Source organism: Callorhinus ursinus, unplaced genomic scaffold, assembly GCF_003265705.2.
Source record: "Callorhinus ursinus isolate GAN/ISIS: 27379988/994484 unplaced genomic scaffold, GSC_fseal_2.0 scaffold43, whole genome shotgun sequence".
Classification (NCBI taxonomy): Eukaryota; Metazoa; Chordata; class Mammalia; order Carnivora; family Otariidae; genus Callorhinus; species Callorhinus ursinus.
The window spans coordinates 2,215,874-2,237,741 of record NW_027397105.1 but is presented as its reverse complement, the minus strand read 5'-3'; the positions used below and the strand labels follow the sequence as shown (position 1 = coordinate 2,237,741).

Here is a 21,868-nt window from a genome sequence, read left to right as displayed (position 1 = left end):
TCCGAATATGTGTTTTCTTTCTGCCCTCCTTCCTTTCCGGAGACCCGGCTCCTCTGTTTGGGTACTACTTTGTTTTGGTGTCAGCTGCCGCCTTCGGCGTACCAGCGCGTTTCGTGAATAGCTATCCTTATAATTATCTCTGCCTTCCCCCCCCCCGCCCCCTTCACCTCGTTTCCGAAAAGAACTTTCGGAAAGCCAAGCCTCAAATTATAATTAGCAGCTTCTAGCCCTTTTGGTCTCCAGCTTGGTGGGGGAAGGTCGGAACGTGGGTTTTCAGTTATTTTCGACCATAGCACAAGCCAACCACCTTTGCTACGTCGCCTGCGTAGCCCACAAATTGATTCCAAAGCGATTACGTAGACGGCGTGAGGGGGGCGGTCAGTAGGTGGTGCTACGCTGGCTGCGTCCGGGCTGCTGCGCTAGTGGCGTAACGTAGCAGGCGGGGCGATCCCGGACGGTCGGGGGCGGGGTTGGTGAATAGGGAAGTGGCGCAAGTCCCGGGATCGCTCCGCTGAGTCCGCCCGCGCGTCGCCGCCGTCGCCGCCGCCCCCCGTCCCGGCCCCCCCCGGGTTCCCTTAGCCCAGCCCGGTCCCACCCGGTTCCCGGGAGGATGAAGTTCGTGTATAAAGAGGAGCATCCGTTCGAGAAACGCCGCTCTGAGGGCGAGAAGATCCGAAAGAAATACCCGGACCGGGTTCCGGTGAGGACAGTAGCCAGGGCCGAGGGCGCGGGGCGCTGGCTCTGACGCCATAGCCCGGGGTTGGGGTCCGGCCGGGCAGCGTGGGCATCGGGCTGCCGGCCGTGGCGGGGTTGGGAACGGGCCCGAAGCTGCTGTGGCTGGGACCCGAGGTTGAACGGAGCGGGGCAGCGGGAGAGCTGGGGGTGGGGGGACGTGGATGGGAGACAGAGACGTGGGGAGTGGTGCGGGAGGCTGCAGGGAGTTTGACAGTCTGAGCTTCACATGGCCATCCCCCAGCTAGCTGGGTTTTTGAGGTGGACGCTCTAGTCGGCCCAGACGAGTCATCCCTGCCTGATTAAGAGACTTGTTTATTATGACGCCCTACTTAGGGATCCTGGATGTTTAGGCGAGTCCGACGCAGTGGGGTCAGGATCTCTACTCGAGGCTGCACCGCGTGTTCCCAGACAAAGAAAAAGGAGTCGGATGGGCTTGGGTGCTAAGAATTTTGTTTCTTGAGTTCTCGACAGGTGTAATGGTGGGGCTGTCCACCCAGTGTTTCCTAATTTTTATCTTCTCGTTATCAGGTGATAGTAGAAAAGGCTCCCAAAGCTCGGATAGGAGACCTGGACAAAAAGAAATACCTGGTGCCTTCTGATCTCACAGGTGGGGACGTGTCCGGGTACCCAGGTTTGCTTCCTGCGGGTGGGAAGAGGCTCCACACAGTGACTGTTGTTTTGAGGCCATTTGGGACTTTATCGTACCTTGTCTCTTTGGCAGTTGGTCAGTTCTACTTCTTGATCCGGAAGCGAATTCATCTCCGAGCTGAGGATGCCTTGTTTTTCTTTGTCAACAATGTCATTCCACCCACCAGTGCCACAATGGGTCAGCTCTACCAGGTATAGTGACTGGAGAGGGGCCGAGGCTTTGGAGAGGTGTCGGAAGAGCTTGAGAGGAAGAGAGTTTCAGGTCAGCAGTTCTCGGACTAGCTGGCTTGTTTAGCTCTCAATTTCATCTTTGGCTTCAAGATTTTGGGGTAGTTGGTTTGGACAGGGGCAGTAGGAGTAGAGAGGAGGGAGGGAACAGTGGAGCTCGGTTCTGACCCTCACTCTTCTCCAGTTTCCCCCCCTCCCAGGGCAGCAGAGAACAGTTTGAGACCTTTTTGCCCAGGACTGTTGCTAGGGCTAATACTACTTGGCTGCTAAGGCCTGGAGCAAGTTTGGGAGTGAGTCCAGGGCCTGAGTGTTTGGGGGCTCTTCAGAAAAAAGGGCTTTTGAAGAATGGGTCCGGGCAACGGGTGGTTCAAGTAACTACAGCCCAGATGTCTGAGTCCCATCATTTTCTGCCTCCGCCCCAGGAACACCATGAAGAGGACTTCTTTCTATACATCGCCTACAGTGATGAAAGTGTCTACGGTCTGTGAAGCTGCTCCCCCTGAGGTGGGGGGTCCCCCCCTTCCTTGACCTACTCCTTCTCCGGGCTCAACCACCACCTCCCTTCTTCAGGACCTGCACTTCCTAATGTTTGAGGCTCTCTTCCAGCCCCTCTTAGCAGGAGGGCTCATGGGGGAGGTGACCTCTTGGACCTCTCCTTTCGCCCCCTTCTCTTACCACCTTTCCCACTCTGCTTTAGACTTCTCGATTGTCAATCTGTCACATCCAGCGATTGTTTTGGTTTCTGTTCCCTTTCTAACTGCCCAAGGGGCTCAGAACCCCAACATTCCCTTCCTTTCACTACCTCCTTTTTTGGGGGTAGATGGAAGGGACTGAAATTGTCGGGGGGAGGTAGGAGGCACATCAATAAAGAGGAAACCACCAAGCTGAACTGGAATTTGCTTTGTGTTGCTTCCTGCCCTCTTTTTCTTTTTAGTTGTCCTCTGGTGGGGAAAGTGGAGGTTGGAGGGGTAGTAATGTATTTTGGTTCATTCTGCTGATGTTGGGTTTTTCCTTGCGCAAAAAAAAAAAAAAAAAAAAAAAAAAGCTTTTGTTGCGATGGAATACTCCGAGTGTCGTTTCGTGAAACTTTAGTTTTATAGACGTGTGTATTGGGTCCCGATGTAAAAAATAGAGTGGTTTGTTTTGTTTTTTTTACCTTGGGTTTCTGGGGAGAAAGTTTGAAAGTCCCTGCTTTAGAGAAGTGCATCCAAGTTTGTTACGGCCTTTGGATTAAGGAAGAGATTTTCATGCGTGGGAACTGGTCAGAGGACTCTGTCCTCGGTTGCATCTCACTTGGCCAGACTGTGGCGGTGGGTAGAATTCAAGGGAGGCAGAAGACGGGGAGGAGGGAGCCATTATCATCGGGAGAACTTCATCCCCCAGCAACGCCTTCTCCGTCTGGCCGGAAGTGGGGCGGTCCCCCGCGGGAGAAAGAAGCCGCAGAATGAGGCAGTATGGTGGCCGAGAGTTCTAATCCCTTCTTTTCCTTCTTTCTTAGTCCCGCCCAGCCTACATTTCCCAGGAGCCCGCGCGCGCTCTTCCGCTCTACCCTCCGCTCCCAATCTCCCCGCCACTCCCCGGGGGAGGGGAGCGGTTTAGTGCGCCTGCGCCCTTCCTCGGCTTGCTGGGAACTGAAGTTCCGGAGGCCTATGCAGTCCCCTTTCCGCTGCCCCCGGATGGACTACAAGCCCCTTGATGCATTGCGCGTCGGCGCCCGCGAAGGGAGGAGGGAAGAGGAGGGAGGGAGGGAGGAGAGAGGAGGAGGAGGGAGCAGGCGGCCGGCGGCGCGGGGGGAGGGGGCCCGGTCCGGGAGTGCGGGAGGCAGGGGTAGAGGGAGGTGGCGGCAGCGGCTAGCGGACTCGAGTCATAACCGGGCCGAGGCAGACACCTCTGTGGAGCGAGGCAGTAGGAGCACCGAGCACCGGAGGCGGCACCGGGATCCCCGGCTCAGGGGAGGGGGGCGCCGGACCGGGAGGAGGGGAGGGGGCGATGCTGGAAGCCATGGCGGAGCCCAGTCCCGAAGGTGAGCTCTCGACCGGCACGGAGCGCTGAGCCGGTGGGGGGCGGGGGAGGAATCAATTGGCAAACTTGGAGGTCGAGCCCCGGAGCCCAGCGGGGGAGCGCGGGCAGGGGGTCGGGGGCCAGCCCCTGGCGGTGGGAGAGCGACGAGTTGAGAGATCTTGGTGAAAGAGGAGTGGGAGACTGGGCCGGGGGTAGTTGGAGATCAGACACCGTGAATGTGTGTGGGGGGGTGGGGAGTGGGAGCCGGAGCCCCGGAGCTCCGGGGGTTAGGGGCCGTAAGGGCCTCCAGCACGTTGGGGCCCTGAGGCTGGGAGGCTGGGGCAATCTGGGAGCCGGAGAGTTGTTGAGGAGGGAGGATGTAGAAGAGGACTGAGTGAGGAGCCCTGTAGTTCGCCGAGGTGGGGGAGTTTGTGGCGGTGGAGCTCCTGGTAGTTGCCGCCGGAGATAGCCCGGTGATTGTTGGAGGGGTGGGCAGATAGTTGTGGGGAGAAGAGGGGGTCTGGGTATTGTCTGCGATAGAGAGACCTGTACAGGGCGGGTAGTTGTGGGGAGAGAGCGCTGGGGAGCGAGGAGAGCCGGGTAGTTGTAGGGGCGGTGGGGCGGGGTGTGGGGGGGTTGAGACCGGCGAGTTGCGGGGGGGGGGGGTGGGGGGGGGGGGGGGGGAGCCGGGGGGGTGGGGCCGCGTCCGGGTTAGAGCTCTCTGGTCTGTCCCAGCCGCGAAGTGGCGTTGGATGTGTGTGCCTGTGTGTGTTTAGGGTGGGGGTGAGGGGCGCGCCGGGCCTCGTGCTCGAGTAGAAGGGGCCGGAGGGCGGGGAGCGGTTCAGCGTGGTCATCCTGGACCCTGGGGGCCGGCGGGCTGCGTGTGCGGTCTCGGAGGGCCCCGGGCGGTAGATCGCCACCGGGTAGGAACTCGGGGCACTGGGCGCGTGTGAAGGACAGGGGCAGGCGGCCGCCCGAGCTCGGTCCGGGGAGCGGTATGGCGGGGTGGGGCGCCAAGAGATCGAGTAGACTGGAGTCTAGAGAAACCGTGAGTTGGGGGGGCGGGGCGCCAGGCCTCCGGTGGGGGGAAGGGGAGCGCTATAGCGAGGCCTGAGAGGGCGCCGCGCCCTGGCTCCGCCCCTCGCAGGGCGGAAGGGGGAGCAGGGGCGGGTCCAGCACAGCTGGGGACCTGCTGGCCTGGCTGGGGGACCTGAAGGAAGAGGGGGTTCGCTCGGGACCTCCGAGATTTAGCGATGGGGTTTCGCACCGATTCTTTACTGGTGCCTTGACTCAGCTTTTATTGCTCTCACAGATCCACCTCCGACCCTGAAGCCAGAAACTCAGGTGAGCTTTTCCTTACCTTTGCAGCCTAGTATTATTGCCGGATGCCCTCCCCCCTCCCCTCGCCCCTCCTCAGGCTTTTTCTAGATCCCTCACTCAAGGGACTATACCTTCGGGAATGCCCCCTCTTCAATTTCTTGTGATAACACGTTTCCTTTCAGCCACCAGAGAAGCGTCGGAGAACAATTGAGGATTTCAACAAATTCTGCAGTTTCGTGTTGGCTTATGCTGGTTACATCCCCCCTAGCAAAGAGGTAGGGTCTGGAGGACGGCCAGCTTGAGGGTGGGGTCCTAGGCCGTAGAGGGGTGTGGAGCAAAGGGGACTGCAGTACTTTACAGGAGAAATCTATCAGATGTGATGGGGAAGAGCCGGGAAATTGGAAACTGGTGGGAACACTGGTCCCTTGGGGTGGCTTGAGCAGCAGTGAATGGCCTGGGGGTGTTCATGGAAGGTGCTTCTGAATGCACTGGAGGAAAACAGACATAAAGAAATAGGGTTCTGGTCTGGGGGAGACAGTGCTGTGAGGCAGGCCGGATTGGGGAGATGGCCAGAACCTGAGGGCAGAGGCAACAGGGAAGTCTGCAAGAGGATATGCTGAGGGGAATCGGGGAGGGGACAATTCTGAATGTAGTGATTTTTGGGTGGTCTGGGCAGGACATATCCGGGTAGATCTTGTCCCTGGTTTTCAAGCTGGGTTCGTAGAGGGGCTGGGATGCCACCGGGCTGCCTGCTGACCCTGGTCTGTCCCCTTTCAAGGAAAGTGACTGGCCAGCCTCTGGCTCCAGCTCTCCATTGCGTGGCGAGAGCGCGGCCGACAGTGACGGCTGGGACTCGGCCCCCTCAGACCTCCGAACCATCCAGACCTTTGTTAAGAAAGCAAAATCATCCAAGAGAAGGGCGGCTCAAGCAGGTCCCACTCAGCCAGGACCCCCGAGGTCCACTTTTTCTCGTCTGCAGGCCCCTGACAGTGCAACCCTGCTTGAGAAGATGAAGCTCAAGGACTCTCTCTTTGATCTAGATGGGCCCAAAATGGCATCTCCACTGTCCCCCACATCCCTGACCCATGCCTCCCGGCCCCCTGCTGCTCTCACCCCAGTACCCCTTTCCCAGGGGGACCTCTCCCAACCTCCTCGAAAGAAGGACCGAAAGAACCGAAAGTTGGGGCCAGGAGGGGGGGCTGGCTTTGGGGTGCTTCGGAGGCCTCGTCCAGCTCCTGGGGATGGGGAAAAGAGGTCTCGAATTAAAAAGAGCAAGAAACGGAAGTTGAAAAAGGCAGATCGGGGGGATAGACTCCCACCTCCTGGGCCTCCCCGGGCACCCCCCAGTGATACAGACTCTGAAGAGGAGGAGGAAGAGGAGGAAGAGGAGGAGGAGGAAGACATGGCAGCCGCAGTAGGGGGTGAAGCCCCAGCCCCTGTGCTGCCCACACCCCCCGAGGCTCCTAGGCCCCCTGCCGCAGTGCACCCTGAAGGAGCCCCTCCCACTGACAGCGAGAGCAAGGAAGTGGGCAGCACTGAAACGAGCCGAGATGGAGACGCCAGCTCGAGTGAAGGCGAGATGCGGGTCATGGATGAGGACATCATGGTAGAATCAGGTGAGAGGTCTGGGGCTGCCCAGGGTTAGCTGGAGGATGGGCTTGGGCTGTTGTGGACCCAAGCGCTCAGGCAGAACACCAACCAGACCTTCTTTCCCCAGGTGATGACTCATGGGACCTGATCACATGTTACTGCCGAAAGCCCTTTGCAGGGCGGCCCATGATTGAGTGCAGCCTGTGTGGGACCTGGATCCACCTCTCCTGTGCTAAGATCAAGAAGACCAATGTCCCTGACTTCTTTTACTGCCAGAAATGCAAGGAACTGCGGCCAGAGGCCCGGCGATTAGGGGGGCCTCCCAAATCTGGAGAGCCCTGACACCGCCGTCTTCAGGCTGGGACTTCCAAATGACAACGTGACTTGGGAACTGAGCCTCAGGGTCCTCAGCCTATCCCCTGGAGCTTGGATTATTGTCCCACTTCAAGGCAGGAATTCCCAAGGGAGGCTGGTTTGGGAATGAATGGCTCATGTTCCAACCTTAACCTTTCCTTCCCCCCTTGTGGACTTGAACATGGACCCATTACAGTTGGGGGTGGGAGGCTGTCTGGGTCCCTAGACACTTAATCTCTGTCCCTTAGACCTGCCGCCCCTCACTCTCTGGGCCAGGGCTGGAGCTGGGGTGGAATGGGACAGTTGTCTATAAAACTCTAGTGTAAATAGAGCACTCCCCTTCCTCATCTTTTCTTTTATCTCCCCATTTATCCTACACCTGTTGTATTTTTAATTTTGGACTTCCCCTTTCGGGCAGGGCAGCTCAGAGGTGGAGTACCAAACCAGGGTCTGGCCGAGGGAGGAAGGAAAACAGAAAGGTGACATGCGCTCACTCACCTCTTTTGTTTTTAATAATATTGGCCAGCTGTTTGTACAGACAGCCTGCGTGTTGTAAATAAAGCAGAGTGGGCTCTTTTGTGTTTATAGCCCTCACTCACTGTCCTGCTTAGGAGGGAGGCGGTGGACAGGCCGGCCAGAAGACTGAAGCCCACCTGCAGGGTCCGAGCGGAAAACCGCCCGGCTCTGCACCTCCTCCCGCCCCGCCCCCCCCAGCCTCGCGGCCTCAGTTGGCTTGCCCCCGGCCCAGGACCCCCACCGCCCCCAGCCCGTACCCCAACACGCACGCTCCGGGGGGGGATCAGCGTCGCTTCGAGCCCCCCGCCTGGGTGGAGCAGAGCGGGGTGGGAGCCGGCGGCCAGCCCCGTAGAGCCGGGGCCAGCCCCGCCGGGGTACTCGGAGGACGCGGGTGGGGACATACTTGGGGGCGGGGCCGTTGAGGGTTGGGAGACCGTTGCTGAAAGCAACGATCACGTGGCAGGGGCGTGGGGAGGAGCCACGGGAGTCACGTGATCGCGGGGAGTCACGTGACAGGGCGGGCCGCCTCGGGCCACGTGACATGAGGAGAGGTGGGCGGGGTGCTGAAGGGCGCCCGCGACGTCGGCGGCGGTGGCGCGCGGCGGCGGCGGCGGCGGCAGGGTCCGCGGCATCGGGTCGAGCTCCACGGTCCGCCCCCCCCCCCCCGCCCCCCCGGGGGCGCCCCCCCCCCGCCCCCCCCCCCCCCCCCCCCGCCTTCCGTGGGCCGCCACCCCGCTGACCCCCCCACCCCCTCTTCCTCTGCAACTCTCCTGCGCCGGCCGGTCCTGTCCGCGCTCGCGCGGCGGGGTGCGGGTGTGCGCAGGCGCGGCGGGGGCGCTTCGCCCCGTTGGGTGGGCGGCAGAGCCCGGGAGCGCGCGGGCGAGACCATGGCGGGCAGCGGCGCGGGGGGCGGCGGTGTCGGGGAGACCAAGGTGATATACCACCTGGATGAAGAAGAGACTCCCTACCTGGTGAAGATCCCCGTTCCCGCCGAGCGCATCACCCTCGGCGATTTCAAGAGCGTCCTGCAGCGGCCCGCGGGCGCTAAGTACTTTTTCAAGTCTATGGATCAGGATTTCGGGTGAGCGCGAGGCCTAGGTTGGAACCGATGGTGGCCGTGCTGGGATGGATTGGGCACTGTGGAGGGGCACAGGTCTGCCCTGGGCCATGCTGGGGTTTTCGGGGCTCTAGTGCGGCCGACCATTATGCTGGCGTTAGATTGGGTATCCCAGGACGGGCAAGGTTATGCTTGGACAGATTGAGGCGCACGGAGCTGTAGGACGACGCGCCGGGCTGTGCTAAACCAGATTAGGGAAGATTAGGCTATACTGGAACAGAGTGGGGCGCACTGGTTGATTTGGGGATATTCTGGGTGGTCTGGTGCATTCGGAGCAGCCCTGTAGCACACGGGCGCTGAGGGGTGTTGTGGAATCGCCTGGTGTAGATTGAACTGTGTCGGGGTACCTTGGGATATTCTGGACTATACTACAGGAGATGGGATTGTGTGGGGACATTCCGGTCCCTCCGAACGCAGAGAATGGTGTTTTGGGATGTTCTCGGCTGCCTTGGAGTAGATTGGGCTATCCTGGAAAAACTTCGGTGGTTCTGGTCTCTATTGGGTTGGATTGGTGGGTCTTAGTTTCTGTTGGGGCCTAGTTTTTATGCAGTCACTGTAGAGGGCAGATCCGGCTTTTGGGGGTTATGCCAGTGCAGACAGCCGTATTGGGATAACGTGTATGTTGGTACAGACATCTGCGTGATGGGACGTTCTAGGCTGTTGCTAGAACATATTGGTCTATTCTGGAGTAATTTGGGTCGCTCTGGGCTAGACTAGAACTTTAAATAATAAACGTCTTCATAGTTTTTGAGCCTGAGCTCTCTAGGTAGCCAGCCTCAGCCCTTGAAGGCAGGCTGGATTAGACTGGGACAGTCCGGGGTCTGGGATAGTGGAATGGACTGGCCTCTACTGAGAAAGACTGTTGGACGTTGGGAAAGTGGGACTGTCTTGGGAGTTACCTGGGAGTTAGATCAAGGTTTTTCTGTTTGTTAGGCGCATAATCCACAAAATGGACATAATTTGCAGGGAAAGCTTAGCATAGAGTAAGCGATACGTGGTAATTTTTTGGTGAGTTGTGATTGCGACTAGTATTCAGTCTGACTGGTCTGTAAATGAGATCACACAGAATAGTCTTCCAGGTTAGGCTACGCCGAAGCTGGGTTACTGTAGCAAAGAATGCTGTGTTACACTGAGACGGAGTGGTGGTCGTGATTGGGCTGCATTGCCCCATTGATAACAAACGGGATTAAGTTTTCATGTATTTAGGCTCCTAGAACCATATTAGGCTAAAGGGTTAATCAGATAGGCTGTCCTAATTTGGAGGTGAGGATGTGTGTGTATGAGAGAGAGAGTCTGTTCAGGGTAGAGAGTTTCATAGTTTATATGTTTATTCAACAGATATTTGTTCATGCTTATTAAGCATCAGGTTCCTTGCTGTGTGACCAGGATACAGCGTTGAACAGAATAGGCATCCATGATTTCTCGTGGTGGTTGAGAAGAAGGGGCAAGTCCCGTCCATCCCAAGGAACCCGTGGGAGAGATGACCCCAAGGCTGGGCTGCTTAGTGTAGAGTTCCGTGCCAGATGAGCCACAGGGGAATGGGAAACTGGGCTTCACCTCTCCTTGGGAGTGCTCAGCCTCGTGAGCAAGTACCGTTCTTTGGTCTCGGTCTAATGGGTGTTTTTACGTGGGGAAAGGTGGCACATTTGGATAGCTCTCTGGGAATGAGATAGAGAAAAGTAAGGAAAGCATGAGACTACAGACTGTGGACCAAAGGCTTTGGGGACTGGGGACGGCATGTGAGGAGTAGGGTGGAGGTTGGGGGAGGTGCCAGCAGAGCTCCTAAGGTTAGACAGACATTTGGGGCAACAGGGGTCACCAGAGGGGATGGGATGGCCTTTGAGATGGGAGTGAGAGATTTGGGTTAGACCCACGGAAATCTTTGGAGCAGTGTCAAAACCTGAGGATGACTTGAGGGGAGGAGGAGGAGGAAGGAAAGGGGGTGAATTTGGAAACCCCTGGGTGTGAGAGCCAAGAAGCATTTCAGCGTCAGGGACGAGGACTTGGTCAAGGTGCGGGAAAGTCAACGTCCTTGACCTGGACGAAGATCGGGAGAAGCCTTGAATGGGGGTGCATGTGGGGGGCGCTAGGCCATTCTCACTGGCCTGCGTGCCGTCCCTCGGCAGGGTGGTGAAGGAGGAGATTTCAGATGACAACGCCCGCCTGCCCTGCTTCAACGGAAGGGTGGTGTCCTGGGTGAGTGCTCCCGTCCCTCCTGCATCCGCCAGACTTCTCTGAGCCTCAGCCTGCCCCCTGCCCAGGAGCTGGAGGCCCTGGCTCCTTGCTGCCTCGCCTGCTTGGAGAGCCAGCTGGAGCTGTTCAGCCTTCTGGAGCCTCTGTTGCTTGCTCCTGCTTTTCCGGTGCTTTCCGCCGGCCGTGTGCTCGCTCAGACCCTGTCTTCTCCCCGAGTCCCTTACTCCCACCTCAGATGCCTCCCTTCCTGGTTGAGCCGGGTTTTGTCATTGCGTCTTTCCAGCTAGTGTCATCAGATAACCCCCAACCCGAGATGGCTCCCCCAGCCCATGAGCCTCGGACCGAACTGGCGCCACCCCCCCCACCGTTACCCCCGTTGCCCCCAGAGAGGACCAGCGGCATTGGGGACTCTAGGCCTCCGTCCTTCCAGTGAGTCTTTGGGATTCTTGCGTCCAGGGGAGGGAGGTGAGGAGGGGACTCAAGCCCCCTGGGGGGGGGCAGTTGAGGACTTGAAGCCCTTGTCCCCCTGACACGTCTCTGCCCACCCAGCCCTAATGTGTCCAGCAGCCGGGAAAACCTGGAGCCTGAGACTGAGACAGAGTCGGTCGCGTCGGTGCGGCGGGAACGGCCTCGCAGGAGAGGCAGCAGTGAGCATGGCGGTGAGGGGGGCAGGGCCCCGAGGGCGCGCCAGGAGCTGGGGAGGGCTCGGTCCGAGGCGCGATGATGGGAAGCAGCCAGAGGAGGCCTGGGTTCCTGAGGTTCCTGTTCGCACGCAGCGGGGGGCCACAGGCCCAGCGGCCCCTCGAGGCTGGAGCGCCACCTGGCTGGGTATGAGAGCTCCTCAACCCTCATGACCAGCGAGCTGGAGAGCGCCAGCCTGGGGGACTCAGACGAGGACGACACCATGAGCAGGTACGGCCCCCGCCCCTTCCCTTCCCGCCCGCGGGCCGTGCCCCCCCCCCAAACCTCGTCTGCCTGTGAGCTCCCCTTCCCGACCTCCCGACAGGTTCAGCAGCTCCACGGAGCAGAGCAGTGCCTCCCGCCTCCTCAAGCGCCACCGGCGGCGGAGGAAACAGCGGCCGCCGCGCCTGGAGAGGGTGAGGGGCTTGTCGCGGGACAGCTGGACCTTGGAGAAGCTGGGGGCCCTGGCTTAGGGGGCCCGGGGGCACAGGAAGTGAGACTCTGGGGCTCGGCCCTGGGTCGTCAGAGGCAGCCCAGCTCCTACCCCATGTCCCCCACAGGCCTCGTCCTTCAGCAGCGTCACCGACTCCACCATGTCTCTCAACATCATCACCGTCACGCTGAACATGGGTACGAGGGGGCGCGGGGCCAGGCCCGGGGGGGGGGGGCGCGCGCCGGTCGGACTTCCCCTCGTCACGCGTGCGCCCTCTGCAGAGAAGTACAACTTCTTGGGCATCTCCATCGTGGGCCAGAGCAACGAGCGTGGCGACGGCGGCATCTACATCGGCTCCATCATGAAGGGGGGTGCCGTGGCGGCCGACGGGCGCATCGAGCCGGGCGACATGCTGCTGCAGGTGGGCTGCGCCGGGGCCACGGGCGGCGGGGTGTGCGCCCCGGCGGCCGCCTCTGACCCGCCGGCCCGGCTTCCAGGTGAACGACATGAACTTCGAGAACATGAGCAACGACGACGCGGTGCGGGTGCTGCGGGACATCGTGCACAAGCCGGGGTGAGCTGGCGGCCCCGTCCTCCCACCTGCTCTCCCGGCCCCGGCTGCGCGGGTAGCAGGGGCATGACGTCACGCGGGTCCGGGGAGCATGCGGGGCACAGCCGCGGAACGTGACGCATCCCCATGGGGTGAGGGGGTGCCCGCGAGACCCCCACCTGGATGCCTCCGAAGTCCCCCCCGCCCTCCCTGGAGGGGACTGCCGTCCTGCCCTCGCGCCTCAGCTCTGCGCGTGCTCTGCGCGGTCTTCCCCCCGGGTGCGGCGGGCATGCGCGTGTCCGTCCCCATGCCCATCCTCGAACGGCGTGGCTGAGCGTCCCTGTTCCCGGACCGGCCCCGGAGGGACCCTGACCGTGTGTTCCCTCGCACCTGTCCGCGCCGGTTCTAGAGTTGTCGGTGTCACCGGGGCCCCTGTGCCGGCGCCTCCCCACCTCAGCCCTGCAGCCCAGCCCCATCTGTGGTCTCTGCTCTGTCCCGTTCCTCTGCCCTCCCCCCTGCCCAGGCCTCGCCCCGCCCCCCCGCACCACCCCTGTGTGACTGCTGCTCCCCTCCCCACAGCCCCATCGTGCTGACGGTGGCCAAGTGCTGGGATCCCTCTCCCCAGGCCTATTTCACTCTTCCTCGAAGTGAGTGCCGCGGGGTCAGGAGCCGGGGGAGCCGGGGTTGGGCCTCCCGGCGGCAGGAAGGGCTGGTGGAGGAGGGTCAGGGCAGAGGTGGGATGGGAGTCTTGAGTCAGGGAGCGGCGGGGAAATGATCATCGCAGGGGCCTTTCCTGTCGCAGACGAGCCCATCCAGCCCATCGACCCTGCTGCCTGGGTGTCCCACTCCGCTGCGCTGACCGGCACCTTCCCGGCCTATCCCGGCTCCTCGTCCATGAGCACCATGACGTCGGGGTCCTCTCTGCCTGAGGGTGAGCCCCCAGCCCACCTTACCGGCCCCTCCCTGGAAGGCCTCTCGCCGGTGCTGTGCCCGCTGCTGCTTGGCAGGGGGCCCTACCTCGGACCCGTTTCTTCCCGGACAGGCTGTGAAGGCCGGGGTCTTTCCATCCACACGGACATGGCATCTGTGACCAAGGCCATGGCAGCTCCAGAGTCTGGGCTGGAAGTTCGGGACCGCATGTGGCTCAAGATCACCATCCCTAATGCCTTTCTGGGTATGGCTGGGTCCTGGATGGGTGGTATGGGAAGGAGGGGAGGGGCGGGAGGAGGCCCCAGCCGGGAACGGCCTAGGCAGGGATGAGGCAGGAGTCCGGGAGGAGAACTGAGCACTTCTCCGCTCTGGGCGCTCCCAGGCTCGGACGTGGTTGACTGGCTCTACCATCACGTGGAAGGCTTTCCCGAGCGGCGGGAGGCCCGCAAGTACGCGAGCGGGCTGCTCAAGGCGGGCCTCATCCGGCACACCGTGAACAAGATCACCTTCTCCGAGCAGTGCTACTACGTCTTCGGGGATCTCAGCGGCGGCTGCGAGAGCTGTGAGTCTCTCTGTCCCTGCCGCCTCATCCTGCCCCTGCAGCCGCACCCCTAGCCAGGAAGCCAGCCAGGGCTGCCGTGGACGGTGGCGCAGCGTGTGCTGCGTTAGGCCCTGCCCTGGCTGTCGACCCCCAGCCGTGTTCCGCGGCCGAGCGCGTGGGACTCATGGCCCTGGGTGAGCTGTGCCCTGGCGGCGGGGGCCCACGGGGAGTTTCCTGCCGGAGGCCCTCGTCTTCGCTGCCCTCAGGGATGGTTCTGGGGAAACGGCACCGCTGAAGCAGTGACTCTCGCCCTCCTCTCCTGCTTTCCAGACCTCGTCAGCCTGTCTCTGAACGACGACGGCTCCAGTGGGGCATCGGACCAGGACACCTTGGCTCCTCTGCCCGGGGCCACACCCTGGCCCCTGCTGCCCGCCTTCTCATACCAGTACCCGGCCCCGCACCCGTACAGCCCCCAGCCGCCGCCCTACCACGAGCTCTCGTCCTACACCTACGGAGGTGGCAGTGCCAGCAGCCAGCACAGCGAGGGTGAGTCACTGTCCCTCCACACCAGTACGCGCCGGGCCTGGGGACGGCCCATGGGGGGGTCCGGGAGGCCAAGGGATGCTGGGCCAGGGCTCAGGTGGCTGCACCCCTCACCCGCCCCCACAGGGAGCCGGAGCAGTGGGTCGACACGAAGCGATGGGGGGGCAGGGCGCCCAGGGAGGCCTGACGAGCGGGCCCCCGAGTCCAAGTCCGGCAGCGGCAGTGAGTCCGAGCCCTCCAGCCGGGGGGGCAGCCTCCGGCGGGGCGGGGATCCCGGCGGGGCTGACGGGGGCCCTCCCCCTTCCAGAGGCTCGGCGGGCGGTGCTCCCAACCTCCGAGCCCATCCTGGGCTCCATCCCTACGGACCGCCCCCGGGGATGGCTCTCCCCTACAATCCCATGATGGTGGTCATGATGCCCCCACCTCCACCCCCCGTCCCTCCAGCCGTGCAGCCCCCGGGGGCCCCTCCGGTCAGAGACCTGGGTTCTGTGCCCCCAGAGCTGACAGCAAGCCGCCAAAGTTTCCACATGGCCATGGGCAACCCCAGTGAGTTCTTTGTGGATGTTATGTAGAGCGTACAGGATCTCCTCCCTCGGTCTGTCCTGTCTGGCCCATGCTGGCCGAGGGACCCCTGCCGGCCGAGGGGCTTGCCACTGTGACTCACCGGCAGTGCCTGGTCCCTGCCCTGCCCTCGGGGGTCTATAAGGGACCTTTGGTTATTTTTAGCTTTACTGTTTTTATAAGCTTTTTGGGGGGGGGTTGAAATAGATTTTCGTACATTTTTAGAACCGTTTTTTCAGTAGACACTTCCCTTTTTACATGAAGAATCCCTGTCTCCCGGGCCCCTTCTTCTAACCCCAAAATGTGACCTCCTGCTGTGCCCGCCCCGGGCATCAGCTGTGTCCTGTGCAGGGCGGGGGGCGGGCTGCGGTACGCTGGGAGGAGGAAGGGGGTGGGCACCCTAGCCAGCAGTCAGAGGAAGCTGGGGTGTTCGGTATTGGGGGCCCACGTAGCTGCTTTTGTTACTCTATTTATTTAGTCTCTTGTATAAAACCAAATAAAGCAATAGGGGCAAACTCCCCACGCCTCTGGCTCCTTTCTTTGGGAGGGAGGCAGGCAGCGAGAGGCCAAGAGGAGACCCGGCGGAGCGAGGCTGAGAGAGCAGTGGGGCGCTGGGCCAGGCCCTCTTTAAGGCAGCACCAGGACCGGTGGGGGGCGCTGGGCTCAAGAAGGCACGTGCCAGGCCAGGCCCTGGCGGCGGGGAGCGGTCAGAAGCCCAGGGGGTTGCTGGTGACTATGCCACCTCGCTCCACCAAGGCCTTGGAGATGCTCTTGAAGTTACGGAACAGCTCCTGTTGCTGTGGGTCAGACTGCAGAGCGGCCATGTTCTCCCGGACCCGGGCTGCCGCCTGGGGACACAGGACGAGGGGGTTCAGGCCCACGCCTCGCGCCCCCTGCCTGCCCTGGGTAACGCCGAATCTCACCTCGATACACCAGCTGTCACAGAGCATCTTCTCGTGCTGGGCTGTAGGGTGGCCCTCGCTCAGGGATCTTGAGGCCCTGGCGCCAAGGAGAAAGAGAACACCAACCTGGGCCATGAGCCTGGCCCGGCCCCCCCCCCCCCGCCGCCCCTCCCCCTGCCCTGGCCGCCGCCTCACCTGGACAGCACTACCACCATGGCATAGAGGTCAATGGCACTGTCTGCCAGGCGCTGCAGCACGAACTGTTCATCTGTCAGGTAGATGGGGCGGGGTCAGCAGGTGAAAGCTGGGGGGTCGGGGGAGGGAGGGAGGGAAAGGAGAGAAAAGTGGGGACGGGGCAGGGCTCACTCACTGACGATCCCCTTCTTGTGCTTTATTAGCTTGGCCTCCACCACGGCGGCAAACTGCTCCAGAGCCTTCACTGTCTATTTGGATAGAGAGGAAAGGCGCCAGCGCTCAGAGGCCCCAGCCGCACCTGCCCCCCGACACAGACTGCTGTCCCCCCTCACCCCGACTGCTTACCAGCTCTCCGCTCCGATTCAGCTCCTGGTGGATGACAGCACTGAGACTCAGGCCACTGCCCAGCCCTGCCCGCCTTCGAGGAAGCGGGAGAGTGACCGGTTAGTCACCACCACCTCCACCCCGGCCCATCCTGGCTCGCCCTGGCTCGCCCTGGCTCGGCCTGGCCCAACCCAGCTCGGCTCAGGCTTACCTCCTCAGCTGTTTGCCTGCCTCTCCTAGCAGGAGGCCGGCATTCCCAAAGGGATTCTTTAGAGCATTGCCAATTCCAGAAAGTTCCTTGCCTTTGTCCTGCGTGGGAAAAGAGCCTAACAGTGAGGACGTGCTCTTCTCCCTAATTCCTCCCCCGAGTTCTTCTTACCATACAGCCCTGCAGAGCCACAAACAGCCGGAGAATGTCATTGGTCCCCTCGAAGATCCGGAAAATGCGAAGGTCTCGGAGAACGCGCTCTACCCCAGGCTCCTGCCACAGGGGAAGCCAGAACACGCGGCCTGCTGAGCGGCGCCCGCCCCCTCTCCTGTTTCCGCGGTGGCCACCCCAGGCAGAGCGCCATCCTGTACCTTCATGAAGCCCATGCCGCCCATGATCTGGATGCACTCATCGGTCACCTTCCAGGCCGCCTCCTGGGGACCGAGAACCACGTAAGATTGGTCTTGGAGCCAAACTCCCACCCTGGGCTCTCCCGCCCTGTAGGCTGGGGACCTCACCGAGCCAAAGATTTTACTGATGGCGGCCTCGATCTGGAAGTCCGTGGCTCCCTGGTCCATGTTGGCACTCACCATGTAAGCCATGGACTGAGATGGCACGGTTGAGACGTAGGAAGAAAAGGAGAGTATCAGACTCACCCCGATTGCCCAAAGCTCCCAAGACCAGGTCTGCTCTACTTCTCAAGGCCCTTGCCTTCACCACCTAGCTCCACCTGTCAGGCACAGGGAAGTACTTGGTCCCCTGAGCCAGCTCTTGGGGGCTTCTAGGTATTGGACTTCTTTGGAAGGGGTGAAAGAATGAGGTGGGGGTGCAGGTGGGATCAACTTCAGGGACCTCTGGAAGAACGACACGGCTCTCCCCCTTCTGCAGCGGCTGAGCTGACTGCGCCTCCCCGCATCCCCTAGGGCATTGGTGTAAAGCTGGAGACCCACTGCCCCAGGTGCTGCTGGGGGTTGTAGTCTGACCGACTAGGAGGAAGGCCACGGGGCTCTGGGGAGAGGGGTGTGGGTGGACCCTCACCTCAGTCACGTACTGCAGCATAGCCATCCGGGCCAGCTTCTCCTGGATCAGCCCAAAGTTGTGAATTTTCTCCCCAAACTGGGTACGATTAGCAGCATGGTCCACCTGGAAGAGGGCCCGCATGTGGCAGTGTGGTTCTGCAGTTCCTCCCCGCCGGGAGCGGGACAGGCTACGCAGAGACCCGAGCCCGCTGGGAGGGGAAGGCCTACGACAGGGCCCCCCCGGGGAAGGGGGACAGGGCCACTTCGCTTCCGGCTAGCTGGAGCTCAAGCAGGGCACTCACCGCCTTAGCAATGATGCCCCTCATGGTGCCCGCAAGGGCCGCGGCCATGCCGAACCTTCCGTTGTTGAGGATGTGCATGGCGACCTTGAAGCCGCCCCCCACCTCGCCCAGCACGTTCTCTGATGGCACCCGTACTCCGTCAAAGTACACCTCTGCCGTGTTCGAGGCCTTGATGCCCATCTTCTTCTCGGGGGGCCCACTGTGACAGGGCAGGGTAGAGAAGCAGAGGTGTGCTTAGCAAGCTGCCGTGGGGCGGGGGTCATTTTGTGGGAGCCGGGGAGATACTGCAGCTGCCGGCTCGGGAGGAGGTGGAGGCAGCAGGGCCGGGCACGCTTGGGGAATGAGGACACCTGGTTCTCTAGCCTGCCAGACGCTCGGCTCACTGGGTGCAGGAGCCGAAGCTTTGTATTGGTTCTGTGCAGCTTAATCCCGAAGAGAACATGCCATCCGGCTGCTCTGGGTTTTGGGCACATCCCCAGGGTGACCTGTGACACCACCTGCCCTGGACTGCCGTGCTGTGCCCCAGCCTGGCTCCGCTTCCGTCTTCTCCCCAAACCCACTCACTGGGTGACACCTCCAAAGCTCCGCTCCACCACGAAAGCTGTGATCTTCTCCTTCACGGCCCCCGTGGCTGCGTCTGTGACTGGTGTCTTGGCAAAGACCGTGAATACATCTGCCAGGCCCCCGTTACTATGGAAAAATAAGGGGCAGTCAGGGTGCGGGGGACAGAGCAGTGGGGCCTGAAACTGGGAGGAGGTGGAGAAGAGACAAAGACGGGCAGGGGAGGATTGCCTGATCCAAATCTTGCTTCCACTGAGGGTGTAATATCTCCCACAGGGGCTGGGCACGGCTGAAGTTCGGATGGAGGCGGCGTCGGACCCACTGGAGGGCTCGGTTAGACAGAAAGCAGCTATGGTTTCCCCTGTTGGGGAGAGAGTGCCTTTAAACTGGGTCCCAGTGGGCATCAGAGGCCCCTCGCTGTCCCCACCCTGCCCACAGGCAGCCCTCAACGCTTCTGGCCACAGTCAGGTTCACGTTTCCCGACCAGCACACTGATGCCTTCCCAGAATCTCCCCCACCTGACACGCCCCAGCTAAGCGATGACCTCCGTACCACCAGCCTTATTTGTACCAAGCCCAGGACGCCCCCAGTCCCCCCTGGGTCTCCTGGGGCTGCCTCACCAGATGCCAGTTTGGGGAGGTATTTTTCTTTCTGGGCCTTGGTGCCAAAGAGGAGGATGCCTTTGAAGCCGATGCTCTGATGGGCCCCCAGGGTGATGCCCACGCCAAGGTCATGTGTGCCAACGATCTCCACCAAACGGGCGTACTGCGGGAGGAAAGCAGGCCTCCGGGGCTGTTACTGGCTGCCCCGTGGGGGCCTCAGCAGGAAAGTGCGGGCAACAGGGCAGGGCATTCCCACCCGGTGACTGGAGAGAGAAGATGTCCCCATGGTAGAGAGGGACCCTGGTAGGGCCGTTCCTACCCTATTTGTCAGTCCCTCCCACTGGGACTTGTGAACCTAGGTGAGGTCCATGGCCGTAAGGGATGCATGTAGTTCAGTGTCTGGAAAAGCGTACGTCTGGAAACCTAGTTTGTTGTTTTGTTGGAACAATGCGTGTGGACTGGTACAGTCACCATCCGAGAGGCCACAAGGGCAGTTACTTCACAAACCTGAATCCTGGGTCAGGTAAGAAAGGAGCTTAATCCACAAAGTTGCAGTAGACTGGGATCCTGGCGGGGGCAACGGGGCGGGGCGGGGGGGGTGACGACCTCCCTCACCTGCGTGTTGCAGAGGCCCACACCACCCAGTTCGCTGGGCACTTGCAGACCAAAGGCCCCCAGCTCCTTGAGGCCCTGCATGGTGGTCTCCTCCACCTTCTCCATCATGTCATTCTTGGCAGGATCGTTCACCTCCTGGAGGAAGGACAGGATGCTGCATCCAGGCTCCTTTTAATCTGTTCAACACCGCTCCCCACCCCATCAGGGACCAAAGCCCTGTATTCCCCCACCCCAGTCATTCCTCACCTCAAAGAAACGGGACACCGGCCCCACCAGCTCTTTGAGAAACTGTGTCTGCTCCTCGTTGAGCACTGTGTGGGGGAGGGCGTGCAACAGGCTGGTCAGGTCACCCGGGGCCGTCGAAGGGCGCTGCCCTGCTCCGCCCCACCCGGCTCTGACTACCCCTTACCGGACGGGTAAGGAAACACCTGGTCGGTGGTGAGCTGGCCCTTGAACATGCCCACAGCAAAGGACTTCGATTCCTGCACAGGGAGAAGGGGGTTTCAGGGAGCTGTCTGCTGGGGAGGGTGAACCCCTGGTCTAGCTCCTCCCGGCCTGGAGGCCACATACCGCCTTGGCCTGTTTCTCCCTGGTCGAAGCCTCGGGGGAGAAGGAATCGGACTTCTCCACAACGGCCTGGGGAAAGGGATAGTTCGTGAGGCCGGGGAAGGGGCTTCCGAAAAGCCAAGGAGAGCCCGGCGGAAGAGCTGGGTGCCGGCGGAGGACAGCTGCGGCGACCTTTCCCCTAGTTCCATCATCAGGGCGCCCTGACCTTTCCCCTACTTTCGGCGTCAGGCCCGGAGGCAGGTGCCCGGGACGGGGAGGGAGACCCCTGCCGGCGGCGGGGAAGGGGAAGCCGAGGCGGACCCCCCCACACCCACTCCCACACCAAGCGCCCCAGGCCGCCGTCACTCACCTGAGCGGCCCCGCTGGCATAGGGTCGGCGGGCCGGGCCGGGCGGGGGCTGCCACAGGAGCGCACGGGGCCGCGATCTGGGGGGAGAGGGGGCTCAGTCCTGGTCCGGTACCCAGAACCGCTGCCATCCGCCCACGCCCCATCCTTCCTGTCCCGCACGCACCTTCCGAGCCCCAGCCTCCGCAGCTGCCGCCCCACGCTCGGGGCCATCCGGGCCGCCTGCATCTCCGAACCGCTCGGGCCGCCGCTGACCCGAGTGCGGACCTACCGCGGTCGGGCGGTCTGCTAAAGTCTGGCTGCCCCCGTCCTGTCTTGACTCATCGTCCACAATGCACCGAGAGGCGGGTGGGCGGGGCTTCCGGTCTCCCGGGCATGCTGGGAGATGTAGTTCCGGAGCGCCCCCTCGCCCCTGCATTCTGGTTGACCTAGGGCGATCTCCAAACGTCCCCGTCTCCCCCAAACGCCTTCATCGCGCGCGTCCGAACTAGAGTGTAGCCCTCGGAAGGGGTGATGGAATAGGCTGGGGCGGAAGAGGGAGGAGCTTAGGCGACTGCAGCCAGAGGGATGGAGGGTAGACCGAAGGGAGGACTTCCCCGGTGGAGTTGAAAGGGATAGGTGGGAAGAAAGGAAGCTAAATGCCAGAGGCAGGAGGAGGGAAAGACAACCCTTCGGGATCCCTTGTGAAACACGTCTCCATCAACACGAAGAGGAGGGACATGGCGGGGGGGGGGAACCCAAGCATATTCTTCTGAGACCTAGGAGGTGTCGCTAACTTTGGAAACACCTGAATTTTCACAGGAGAACCCTCCTCCCCTCCTCAAATTCACTGCCTCCCCTTTAGGGCCTCTGAGATCTTCCTGTACGTCTCTCTCTGCCCTTGTTCCTTCCTAAGACTCTGTGCTCAGGCTAGATCGCTGACATACCGGGTCCTTCCCAGCCCGAGAGGAACTGTAGGAATTCTCATCCCCCGCCCCGCCCCGCCCCCCCACCCCTCACACACACACCTACTTCTCTAGCCCTAGGTCAAGGAATCCCTGGTAATTTATCCCTCTGCCCTGCCATCCTCACTGGGGACACAGCAGCAGGAGAGATCTGGGCTCACCTGCCTTTCCTTTGGGGCTGCAGGGGCCTCCTTGGGGGTGGCCCCCGTCCCCAGTTCCTCTGGGAAGTGTGGCAAACTCACCCCTGGCTTTGGGGAGAGAGGCCAGCGTGCGAGGAGCCAGGGAAGGATGGGACTGCCCACTTCAGCTAACAGCTAGAACTGGGTGGGGAGGCAGCTCAGCT

At 61.6% G+C, this 21,868-nt stretch overlaps 4 protein-coding genes across 7 annotated transcripts; 3 read left to right on the top strand and 1 right to left on the bottom strand.

The window, feature by feature from the left end:
- Positions 1–475: 475 nt before the first annotated feature.
- Positions 476–2,506, top strand: GABARAP (GABA type A receptor-associated protein). The gene is made up of 4 exons (XM_025864180.2): positions 476–700; positions 1,264–1,342; positions 1,457–1,575; positions 2,034–2,506. Exons 1-4 carry the CDS (start codon positions 611–613, stop codon positions 2,097–2,099), a joined length of 354 nt encoding a protein of 117 aa, XP_025719965.1. The 5' UTR covers positions 476–610; the 3' UTR covers positions 2,100–2,506.
- Positions 2,507–3,387: 881 nt separating this feature from the next.
- PHF23 (PHD finger protein 23) lies at positions 3,388–7,461 on the top strand. Its single transcript, XM_025864178.2, has 5 exons — positions 3,388–3,634; positions 4,925–4,956; positions 5,115–5,207; positions 5,711–6,548; positions 6,650–7,461. Exons 1-5 carry the CDS (start codon positions 3,601–3,603, stop codon positions 6,862–6,864), a joined length of 1,212 nt encoding a protein of 403 aa, XP_025719963.1. The 5' UTR covers positions 3,388–3,600; the 3' UTR covers positions 6,865–7,461.
- Positions 7,462–8,099: 638 nt separating this feature from the next.
- DVL2 (dishevelled segment polarity protein 2) lies at positions 8,100–15,459 on the top strand. 3 transcript variants are annotated; one of them, XM_025864175.2, is made up of 15 exons: positions 8,100–8,473; positions 10,636–10,705; positions 10,986–11,131; positions 11,252–11,349; positions 11,479–11,614; positions 11,709–11,799; positions 11,944–12,013; positions 12,098–12,237; positions 12,314–12,390; positions 12,946–13,013; positions 13,169–13,297; positions 13,409–13,540; positions 13,679–13,858; positions 14,168–14,383; positions 14,507–15,459. In XM_025864175.2, the coding sequence occupies exons 1-15, from the start codon at positions 8,280–8,282 to the stop codon at positions 14,950–14,952; spliced, it is 2,193 nt and encodes a 730-aa protein (XP_025719960.1). In that variant the 5' UTR covers positions 8,100–8,279; the 3' UTR covers positions 14,953–15,459. The 3 variants fall into 3 exon arrangements, with proteins under 3 accessions (XP_025719960.1, XP_073737708.1, XP_025719959.1); XM_073881607.1 differs by having other exon boundaries at positions 13,679–13,879; positions 14,135–14,383; XM_025864174.2 differs by having other exon boundaries at positions 11,252–11,361.
- ACADVL (acyl-CoA dehydrogenase very long chain) lies at positions 15,395–20,915 on the bottom strand. Of its 2 annotated transcripts, XM_025864177.2 has the most exons (20): positions 20,748–20,914; positions 20,586–20,661; positions 20,240–20,305; positions 20,079–20,151; positions 19,916–19,980; positions 19,670–19,804; positions 19,073–19,217; positions 18,684–18,813; positions 18,456–18,581; positions 17,892–18,090; positions 17,609–17,713; positions 17,089–17,175; positions 16,942–17,004; positions 16,742–16,843; positions 16,574–16,671; positions 16,384–16,456; positions 16,214–16,286; positions 16,039–16,111; positions 15,865–15,940; positions 15,395–15,789 (listed from the first exon to the last, which is right to left on the bottom strand). In XM_025864177.2, the coding sequence occupies exons 1-20, from the start codon at positions 20,807–20,809 to the stop codon at positions 15,649–15,651; spliced, it is 1,968 nt and encodes a 655-aa protein (XP_025719962.1). In that variant the 5' UTR covers positions 20,810–20,914; the 3' UTR covers positions 15,395–15,648. The 2 variants fall into 2 exon arrangements, with proteins under 2 accessions (XP_025719962.1, XP_073737709.1); XM_073881608.1 differs by lacking the exon at positions 20,240–20,305 and having other exon boundaries at positions 20,748–20,915.
- Positions 20,916–21,868: the final 953 nt, after the last annotated feature.

What these genes read in the sequence shown, in the direction of transcription:
- GABARAP (XM_025864180.2), top strand. Translation starts at nt 611, where the DNA reads ATGAAGTTCGTGTATAAAGAGGAGCATCCGTTCGAGAAACGCCGCTCT. An exon ending in GGTGCCTTCTGATCTCACAG is followed by an intron (nt 1,343 to 1,456) that starts GTGGGGACGTGT and finishes TCTCTTTGGCAG; the next exon opens with TTGGTCAGTTCTACTTCTTG. An exon ending in CAATGGGTCAGCTCTACCAG is followed by an intron (nt 1,576 to 2,033) that starts GTATAGTGACTG and finishes CCTCCGCCCCAG; the next exon opens with GAACACCATGAAGAGGACTT.
- PHF23 (XM_025864178.2), top strand. Translation starts at nt 3,601, where the DNA reads ATGCTGGAAGCCATGGCGGAGCCCAGTCCCGAAG. An exon ending in CCCTGAAGCCAGAAACTCAG is followed by an intron (nt 4,957 to 5,114) that starts GTGAGCTTTTCC and finishes GTTTCCTTTCAG; the next exon opens with CCACCAGAGAAGCGTCGGAG. An exon ending in ACATCCCCCCTAGCAAAGAG is followed by an intron (nt 5,208 to 5,710) that starts GTAGGGTCTGGA and finishes TCCCCTTTCAAG; the next exon opens with GAAAGTGACTGGCCAGCCTC.
- DVL2 (XM_073881607.1), top strand. Translation starts at nt 8,280, where the DNA reads ATGGCGGGCAGCGGCGCGGGGGGCGGCGGTGTCGGGGAGACCAAGGTG. An exon ending in GCCTCGCAGGAGAGGCAGCA is followed by an intron (nt 11,350 to 11,478) that starts GTGAGCATGGCG and finishes GTTCGCACGCAG; the next exon opens with CGGGGGGCCACAGGCCCAGC. An exon ending in GACATCGTGCACAAGCCGGG is followed by an intron (nt 12,391 to 12,945) that starts GTGAGCTGGCGG and finishes CCCTCCCCACAG; the next exon opens with CCCCATCGTGCTGACGGTGG.
- ACADVL (XM_025864177.2), bottom strand. Translation starts at nt 20,809, where the DNA reads ATGCAGGCGGCCCGGATGGCCCCGAGCGTGGGGCGGCAGCTGCGGAGG. An exon ending in AGCTTTGGAGGTGTCACCCA is followed by an intron (nt 18,091 to 18,455) that starts GTGAGTGGGTTT and finishes GCCCTGTCACAG; the next exon opens with TGGGCCCCCCGAGAAGAAGA. An exon ending in GTGACAGCTGGTGTATCGAG is followed by an intron (nt 15,790 to 15,864) that starts GTGAGATTCGGC and finishes CTGTGTCCCCAG; the next exon opens with GCGGCAGCCCGGGTCCGGGA.